At 46.1% G+C, this 9,832-nt stretch overlaps 1 protein-coding gene across 1 annotated transcript in view; it reads right to left on the bottom strand.

The window, feature by feature from the left end:
* The window catches only part of SP2 (Sp2 transcription factor), a 38,745-nt gene that overhangs the window by 14,000 nt on the left and 14,913 nt on the right, over positions 1 to 9,832 (bottom strand). The window contains exons 2-3 of the mRNA XM_012803231.2: positions 3,787 to 3,866; positions 1,991 to 2,953 (exon numbers count right to left, since the gene is read on the bottom strand). Coding sequence (XP_012658685.2) covers positions 1,991 to 2,953; positions 3,787 to 3,866 — 1,043 coding nt within the window. The remainder of the gene's footprint in view (positions 1 to 1,990; positions 2,954 to 3,786; positions 3,867 to 9,832) is intronic.

Genomic DNA, 9,832 nt, shown 5'->3' with positions numbered 1-9,832 from the left:
AAAAAAAAAAAAAAAGAAATCACCTGGCATCATAAAATAATATCCCAGAAGGGAGGAACGGAGGAGGCATTTTAGGGCAGACCATTGATTTCCTATTGTGTAACTCCCAGGTCCAAAGCTCTACAGCACCTTTTCTCCACCCAGGAGATTGTACAAGTTCCCACTGTTATCCACTGTCTGTAAACAACTAGATCATAAATTCCTCAATAACAGGGGCTTTTTTTTTTTTTTGAGATAGGGGTCTCACTTTGTTGCCGGGGCTAGAGTATAGTGGTATCATCACAGCTCAATACAACCTCAGACTCTCAAACTCCTGGGCTCATGCATTCCCCTTGCCGTAGCCTCCTGAATAGCTAGGACTTCAGGTGTTTGCTACCACACCTGGCTAATTTTTTTTTGGGGGGGGGAGGTACACAATGTGCTGGTTTTATATACAATTTGAAATATTTTCATCAAACTGGTTAACATAGTCTTCACAGCATTTTCTTATAGTGTTAAGACATTTATATTCTATGCTTAGTAAATTTTACATGTACCCTTGTAAGAGGCACCGTAGATGTGGTCCTACCAATTACCCTCCCTCTACCGATCCCCCCCCCCGTCCCTTCCCCTCTCTTTCCCCTTTTCTCCATATTCTTGGTCTATAACTGGGTTACAGCTTTCATATGAAAGCTATAAATTGGTTTCAAAGTAGGGCTGAGTATATTGGTTATTTTTTCTTCCATTCTTGAGATACTCTGCTAAGAAGAATATGTTCCAGCTCCCACCTGGCTAATTTTTGTAGAGATGGGGTCTTACTATGTTGTTCAGGCTGGTCTTGAACTCCTGGCAATCCTCTGCCTTGGCCCCCCAACATGCTAGGACTACAGGCATGAGCCACCATTCCAGCCTATTTTTGTACATTAAAACAACAACAACAACAAAAGCTTATCTCCAATTTCAATGGCAGCAGCTGCCACACACATAAGACACAAAGAGTCAAGATTGAAACTGGAAAAGTGTGGGTTTGACATTAGAAATCCAAGTTGAGGCTCGGCGCCTGTGGCTCAAGAGGCTAAGGCGCCAGCCACATACACCTAAGGTGGCGGGTTCAAATCCCCAGCCCGGGCCCGCCAAACAACAATGATGGCTGCAACCAAAAAATGGCCAGGCGTTGTGGTGGGCGCCTGTAGTCCCAGCTACTTGGGAGGCTGAGGCAGGAGACTCGCTTGAGCCCAGGAGTTGGAGGTTGCTATGAACGTGATGCCATGGCACTCTACCCAGGGGGATAGCTTGAGGCTCCGTCTCAAAAAAAAAAAGAAATCCAAGTTGAATTCTGGCCCTTGTCATTTACACCCTGTGAGATTTTAGATACTTGTATCTTCAGAGTTCCGGGTTCTCCATCTATATCATGGGCATAATCTCTGGCACTTGGCAATACACACACACACAAAAAACCTGCCTCACAGAGCCAAACAGATTCTAGAGTATTAGAGCACACCAATAAATGCCCCCAAAAAAGAACATTTGTACTGAATTTAACATCCCAAATGAATCTAGCCTAAATGATCCTGCTATAAAGCTAGACTGCTTCTATTTTTTTCTTCCCATTAACAATGATCAGCATGTTTCTCATTAGTTTTCTTACTTTACACAAAATTCTATGGTTCTCACTGGAAAGTTTCCATTCTTACTACCATTCTGAGGAATTCTATAATAAAAAATAAACTTAAGTATATATCTGTCCCCTACTTATCCCCCAAAAGACACCCTATAAAGAAAAAGAACCAAAATATACCTACATTTCATCCTATTTCTAAAAATGATAAGCAGTAGTGGCCTATGACCTGAAGAAAGCCTGTCAGATAGAAATGACCACTTACTGCCCACCTCAAAAGATACTGACGGCCAATGCTCAGATCAAATCAGGAAATGATCAGCATCATCTTCAAAAGCAAGCCAAAAGGTAACCAAAGGAGAGGAGGGAGGAAGGTGCAGAGAGGCGTGGTACCTGAGTAGGTGTTGGCTCAGCCGCCTGGATCTGAAAGTTCTGGGAGGGCTTCTGGGGGACAGTGGGTAGGGTGGCAGATGCTGCCTGCACTACCCGCAGAGCCTGCTGAGGGATTTGCACCACCTGCTGCTGCTCAGCCTTGGGGGGCACCACCTGGACCTGCTGGACCACAGCTGGCTGGCCCCCACCAGGGCTTTGAACAATGAGCAGGTTGTTTCCTGCTTGGATGATGTTGTCCGCGGTAGTCTCGATTAGCACCGTCTCCACCTGCTCAGCCACGGCCACAGGGGGCTGGGAGGCGGGAATGCTCTTCTTCCTTGCTTTCTTGTTAGTTTTAGACAGTGGGGTTGGCGGGCTTTCAGTGAGGATCTGAGTGGGGGCCCCGGTGTCACTGGCATTCACGAGGTTGTTGACAGGCAGTGTGAGTGTCACGTTGCCACCCCCACCTGTCAACTTCACCACATTGGCCCCGCTCTGCACAGGTGTGGTGGTTGTACTTGACTTCTGGACGGGGGCTGGCTTGATGGGGACAGGCTTGTGACTGGATGGTGAGGGGGTAATGATGGCTTGGTTGGTGCCAGGGATGATCTGGATCTGGTTGGTGAGATTGGGCTGCACTTGGATGGTCTGGGAACTGCTTGCTTGAATCTGAGGGACCGCCTGGTACTGGATATTGGCATTTGATCGGGTCCCTTTGTTGATCATGGTAGGATTCTGGATAGCAAACACCAGCTGCCCTCCAGGATAGGAGGTCCCCTGAATCTGAAGTATATTTCCTTTGGAAGACAAAATTCCAAAGCTATTTTTGCCAGGACTGAGAGGGAGAGGGGCAGGTTTGATGGGGACAAGTTTCCGTGGTGTGGGCTGGGGGGGAGCAGGAGGCGTCACAGCAGCTTCAACAGCTGGGGGGCCAATTTTGCTACATGTTGCAGCAAGCAGGGCTAAGGGGGATGGCTGGGAGTCCTGCAAAAAACAGCAGAGAAAAGGAGTGAGACAGGAAGGCCCAATTGCTCAGCTGCCCTCTTGCCTTCCCCTTCCACATGGCTCTTCCCCATCTCTGTGGCAGGCATGCTGCTGGCATCCTCCCTGCAATGGCTCCTATCTCCCCTCCCTTGCTGGTTTCTCTGTTAAGTAACTGAGGGAGAACAGGTAGTAACTTCCTAGAGGCACCCCATAGACAGGTTAAGGGCTCTCTTTTTTTTTTTTGAGACAGAGCCTCAAGCTGTTCCCCTGGGTAGAGTGCCGTGTCATCAGAGCTCACAGCAACCTCCAACTCCTGGGCTCAAGCGAGTCTCCTGCCTCCGCCTCCCAAGTAGCTGGGACCACAACGCCTGGCTATTATATTTGAGCTCTTAGCCTTATTTCTAACAGGGACTGAGGACCCCTGACTTCTCAATTGAGGAAGAACTAAGGAGAGAGGTTGGGCAGAGAAGGGGGAGGAGCAATAGGCAGAATAAACACTTCAGTCAAATGCTTTCTAGTATTCAGAACATATGTTCAGAACATAGTATTCAGAACGTAAGTTCAGAAGGCATCCTTCAAGGCTATGATGAAGGAACCTTTGTTTTCCTTTTATGGACAGTGAGATCTGATGGAAGAAACATTGAGTTTAATCCTCCTTTCCCCCGCCAACCTAACTGAGGCCATGATTTCTTAATTCTGAAAACATGACTAACTGAACTCTTCCCCAGTCTCCTACCCTGTTCTATTTATAGTGAGACAATGGGGAGATAGGCTTTTCAGCCAGTTTGCGCAGGTTGCTACACCCCATCCCCTAGAGCCCACTGCCCACTCGCCTGGGTGGTGGAGGCGGCAGGCTGCAGGTAGTCGCTGGGACTGACAGCAGCAGTGGCAGCCATGCTGGTCTGTGGATCTGCTGGAAGACAAGAGAAGGAGTAATTCATAAGATGCCCGCCAAAAACCCAAGCCTACTGGTCTTAGATTTTATTTTTGCTTCTAGTTGTTGCTGCTTCTCCAAGAAAGGCTAACAACTTTCCCTATGCTTCCCCACTTCAGGTTAGCAGCCCTAAGTCTATTTCAGTAGATGACCTTCTCCTCTCCTCAGACTCAGCCATCCAAGGCCATGAGGACAGCTGGTCCTGCCTCCACAGGGCCGTCCCCTCCAGCCACCATAAAATCTGGGATACCTTCAAGATACCAAGACTGTACTAAGACTGTCTCAACTGTGCCACGCAGTGGAACTGTGTCTGTGGTACACCACTAGTTCTCCCTAGCTAGACCAGAACACCTCTGTGGTGGGTGGGGAGACCCCCTGCTACTCCTCTAGCTCTAACTCAAGCTCTTGCTGTAGCCAAATGCCAAATCTGCCTGGGAGAGAAGCATTGCTCAGCCAGGATTCCTGACAAGGACACAACTGCTCCATTCTAACACCTTGAGTGTTTTATCCTTAGCCTTTGCCACAAGGCGCAGCAGCCTCAGGAATCATAGAGGGCACTTGGGTAATTTCTTTAAGTGAATGTATGCTTTTACACAGGACAGTAGGTATGGCCCCAGAATATCACTGGGCTAAGCAGAGATAACAACTGACTCAATATAAGAAGAATGAAAATAAATTGTTTTTGTTAAAATGTACATACATTTATATATATGAATATAGCCAAATAGGATAATGCTTCAAACAGGAAAAAAAAAAAAGCCATTCTCTCTCTCTCTCCTTTTTTTTTTTTTTTTTTTTTTGAGAGAGAGTCTCTCACTCTATCACCCTGGGTAGAGTGTGTGGTGTCATAGCTCACAGCAACCTCAAACTCCTGGGCTCAGGTGATCCTCCTGCCTCAACCTCCTAAGTAGCTTGACTACAGGTGCCCACCACAGGGCCTGGCTAGTTTTTCTATTTTTTAGTAGAGATGAGGTCTCATTCTTGCTCAGACTGGTCTCAAACTACTGAACTCAAACAATTCACTTGACTTGGCCTCCCAGAATACACTATGACAGCCTATTGTACTTTTTTAAATAAAGGAAAATAAAGAAGGTTGAGGAAGTAGTGAAGGGAATCTCTACTCTGCATTTAAGTCTGATCTAAAAGAAAACAAGATAAGAATTTTGGGAGAAAGAATCTTAGAGTTCATCAATCACTAAGGAAAAGAACAGCAGGCAGTCAGACATATACCATACACCTTCTGAATGTACATTTCAGGAAGTACAGAAACAAGAGGGGTTATTTTGTAAACTCAAAAAGAACAAAAAGACTCAATGATTGAGCCCCTGGAGGGCATTTGGCAAGAAGAGGACAGAGGTTGGGGAGAAAGCAGAACCAACCATTCATGTTTTTTTGGCCTCAGGTTTCTCTCTTTAGGAGAATGATTCTTAAATGGGAAAAGGGAAAGAAAAGGTGGAAGAGGAAAGCCCAGGACAAGTGATGGGCTGGTAAGAAAGCACACCAGTGCCTCAAATGATTTTTAGGTCCTAAGTCCACACAAATGGCACTCCAGAGTAGAAGGGGCTTTGCAGATACGCTTACAAATTGTGTGAGGAGAAAGGAGCAGCTCTGGGCAAAACTGTCTATGTAGACCCTAAAATACAGCCACCACCTTGGGCAAAATCCGACAACCAATGATTGACCTGTACTACAATTACCGAGGGCAAGGAGTGATCACAAGAAATAAGCATGGGAAACAAGTCAAGCCGAACAATCTGCTTTTATATAGGGTTTTGGATGGACACTTTAGGATGGTATACATCATGCATTTTATTTCAACAAGCATCTGACTAAAATTTTCATAATATCCTTATGAACAAGGAGGGAAAAGTGTGGGCAGGATTATAGTTCGGGGCGCTATACTGACTGACCATGGCTCCACCTAAGCACTGAAGAGTTTGATGTTGCAAGGTCGACCAAGGGTCTAAAACTTGGGGTGGGCTCCAGTGCCAGGATCCACAGGCATCTATCTCCTCAGGGGCCTTTTTATTCTTTTTTTTAGAGACAGAGTCTCACTTTATTGCCCTCAGTAGAGTGCCGTGCCATCACACAGCTCACAACAACCTCCAACACCTAGGCTTAGGCGATTCTCTTGCCTCAGCCCCCCACGTAGCTGGGACTACAGGCGCCCACCATAATACCCGGCTATTTTATTACTGCAGTTTGACCGGGGCCGGGTTTAAACCCGCCACCCTCGGTATATGGGGCCGGCGCCCTACCCACTGAGCCACAGGTGCCGCCCAGGCCTTTTTATTCTTGTGTTTTCACTGTGACAATCATCTTTGGAAAAATGAATATATACCATAGACTCCTGGGAGACTATTGCTTAACTAAGTCCTACACGTCTCAGGGCCTGTGTGTGTTTACAAGCACACCACTCAAACTTCGTGTGGGCTAATTAGGATAGCTAATTCTGCACATTGAATTCATGATACATCTGTGCAAAGTGAAGGAGGACATCTCTTCAGAAAGTGGGAGGACTGCACTGGCACACTGCAGGGTGGGCGCATCGAACCCAAGGAGCCCAGAGAGTCAAGTGTGTGCCATGCTTATGCTGAAAGTAGTGATTTGGATGCAAACATCATCCTCCCACAATGATGATACTGATTTGAACTGTACTGAATTGTTTTTTATAGTTATATAGTTATACAGTTATAGCTTTATAAAAGCTAGATCAATAGCTGATGCAGATTTAAATATATACAAAATTAAGTGAAGTTGTATTATAACAAAAACAATCCGAGTCAATCCCAAAACATTTTTCCTTTAGAGCAGTGGTTTCAAACTGTTATACCATAAACCAAAGTTATAAACAATTTACACAAATATGCAGCATATGCACATATATGTATGTATACACACATGTCCTGTCTGTACTCATGCAATAAGTTTCCTGAAACAAAATTTACCCTTATTACCTGTGATGGACTTTGATACTTTCCCACTCTATTTAATTTTTATTAAATGCTGGCTATGACCCACAAAATTGGTTTTTATGCCTTACAGGCTGAAAACATGACTTTAGAAGAGTCATATCCACCACCCAAATTTGGGAAATAGAATAAAGACCTAGAAGCTAAGTTAAATTAGCAGATGTCAAAAAACAGGGAAGAATTATGAACACAAGGGGTATCATTAGTGTTCAAAAACATCTTAAAAAAAAAAAATCTGGGCGGCACCTGTGACTCAGTGAGTAGGGCACCGGCCCCATATACCGAGGGTGGTGGGTTCAAACCCAGCCCCGGCCAAACTGCAACAAAAAATAGCTGGGCGTTGTGGTGGGCACCTGTAGTCCCAGCTACTTGGGAGACTGAGGCAAGAGAATCACTTAAGCCCAAGAGCTGGAGATTGCCATGAGCTGTGATGCCACAGCACTCAACTGAGAGTGACAGAATGAGACTCTTGTCTCTAAAAAACAAAAAACAAAAAACTGGGCTCAGCGCCTGTAGCTCAAGCAGCTAAGGTGCCAGCCACATACACTAGAGCTGGCGGGTTCAAATCCAGCCTGGGCCTGCCGAATGACAACTACAACCAAAAAATAGCTGGGCATTGTGGCAGGCACCTGTAGTTCTAGCTACTTGGGAGGCTGTGGCAAAAGAATCGTTTAAGCTCAGGAGTTTGAGGTTGCTGTGAGCTGTGATACCACATCACTCTACCCAGGGTGACAGCTTGAGGCTCTGTCTCAAAAAATAAATAAATAAAAATCTAGAAGGTACAATGTTTAAGAGTATAAGGCTCTAGACCTAAATGAGAATTCTGATTGTGCCATTCTTTAGTGGGCTGGTCCCTCTCAGCCCCATTGTACCCTCTGTTGAGAGGTGATGTCATCCTTAGAGGCTTTCTGTGAAGCTTAATAATTTACATGAAAGCATCAAGCATAAAACTTGGTATACAGTGGATCCTCAATAAATGATGGTTTAAAGTTTAGTAAATGCTGCACTTAGGTTAAAAAACCAAATGCAGGCTCAGTGCCCGTAGCACAGTGGTTATGGTGCCAGCCACATACACCAAGAGTGGTGGGTTCAAACCCAGTCTGGGCCAGCTAAACAACAGTAACAACTGCAACAAAAAATAGCCAGACATTGTAGCGGGCGCCTTTAGTCCCAGCTACTTGGGAGGCTGAGGCAAGAAAATCGCTTAAGCCCAAGAGTTAGAGGTTGCTGTGAGCTGTGATGCCACAGCACTCTACCCTGGGCAACACAGTGAGACTCTGTCTCAAAGTAAATAAATAAATAAATATAGCCAGGCGTTGTGACGGGCACCTGTAGTCCCAGCAACTCAAGAGGCTGAGGCAAGAGAATCGTCCTAGCCCAAGAGCTGGAGGTTGCTGAGATGCCACGGCACTCTACCAAGGGTGACAAAATGAGACTCTGTCTCAAAAAATTAATAAATAAAATTAAGAAAAATAAAAATAAAATAGACATATGCATATAGGACAGAAAGAATTTATCAGTGCTTCTCACCTGAAAAAGCCCCAATGAGTTTGACTTAAAGACAAATGGGAGCCAGCACAAGGTACATAAGATTGCCAAAAAATCTACTACAATCCTGAACTTCTTTTTTTTTTTTTTTTGAGACAGAGCCTCAAGCTGTCCCCCTGGGTAGAGTGCCGTGGCTTCACAGCTCACAGCAACCTCCAACTCCTGGGCTCAAGCGAGTCTCCTGCCTCTGCCTCCCAAGTAGCTGGGACCACAGGCGCCTGCCACAACACCTGGCTATTTTTTGGTTGCAGCTGTCATTATTGTTTGGCGAGTCTGGGCTGGATTTGAACCCGCCACCTTAGGTGTATGTGGCTGGCGCCTTAGCCACTTGAGCCACAGGCGCCGAGCCTACAATCTTGAACTTCTAATAATTCAGTCATAGAACAAGAAAAATAATAGTCCGAGTGTATTTTGCCCAATTGGACCACATGTGGAGTGTCAGATTCTATTTTGAGAAACGTTTTCAAAGAAGCATTTTCTTTTTTTTTTTTTTGGAGACAGAGCCTCAAGCTGTCCCCCTGGGTAGAGTGCCAAGGCATCACAGCTCACAGCAGCCTCCAACTCCTGGGCTCAAGCGAGTCTCTTGCCTCAGCCTCCCAAGTAGCTGGGACCACAGGCGCCCACCACAATGCCCGGCTATTTTTTTGGTTGCAGCCTTCATTGTTGTTTGGCGGGCCCGGGCCAGATTCGAACCCACCACCTTAGATGTATGTGGCTGGCGCCTTAGCCACTTGAGCCACAGGTGCCAAGCCCAAAGAAGCATTTTCAATGCGAGCTTGTTCAGAGCAAAGCAGTGATGGTTGTGACCAGGATGCCTGTATGGAGACATTCAGCAGGGTATTTATTCCATATGGGGAGGAGGAGTTCAAAGGGGAGAACCAAAATTCCTATGTAGACATTTCAAGAAGGCATATTTCAGTTTAATGTAAGGTTAAACAACAGTTAATGTCTCTGCTGAAGACAGGATGTTGAGGTGGGGTAAGAAGGTAAAAAGGGGTAGTGCCTGGGGCTCAACGGAGTAGGTCGCCGGCCCCATATGCCGGAGGTAGTGGGTTCAAACCCAGTCCTGGCCAAAAACTGCAAAAAAAAGGAGGTTAAAAAGGCTGGGCCCCATGGCTCATGCCTGTAATCTTAACACTCTGAGAGGCCAATGCGGATGTACTGCCTGAGCTCAGAGGTTCAAGACTAGCCGAAGCCAGAGTGAGACCCCCCATCTCTAAAAACAGCTGGACGTTGTGGCAGGCACCTTTAGTCCTAGCTACTCAGGAGGCTGAGGCAAGAGAATCACTTGAGCTTAAGACTATGAGGTTGGCTCGGCGCCTGTGGCTCAAGTGGCTAAGGCGCCAGCCACATACACCTAAGGTGGCAGGTTCAAATCCAAACAATGATGGCTGCAACCAAAAAATTACCAGGTGTTGTGGCGGG

The sequence above is a fragment of the Otolemur garnettii genome, unplaced genomic scaffold (assembly GCF_000181295.1).
Source record: "Otolemur garnettii isolate 467f Iridium unplaced genomic scaffold, OtoGar3 scaffold00018, whole genome shotgun sequence".
Classification (NCBI taxonomy): Eukaryota; Metazoa; Chordata; class Mammalia; order Primates; family Galagidae; genus Otolemur; species Otolemur garnettii.
This window is presented reverse-complemented; position numbering and strand designations above follow the sequence as displayed.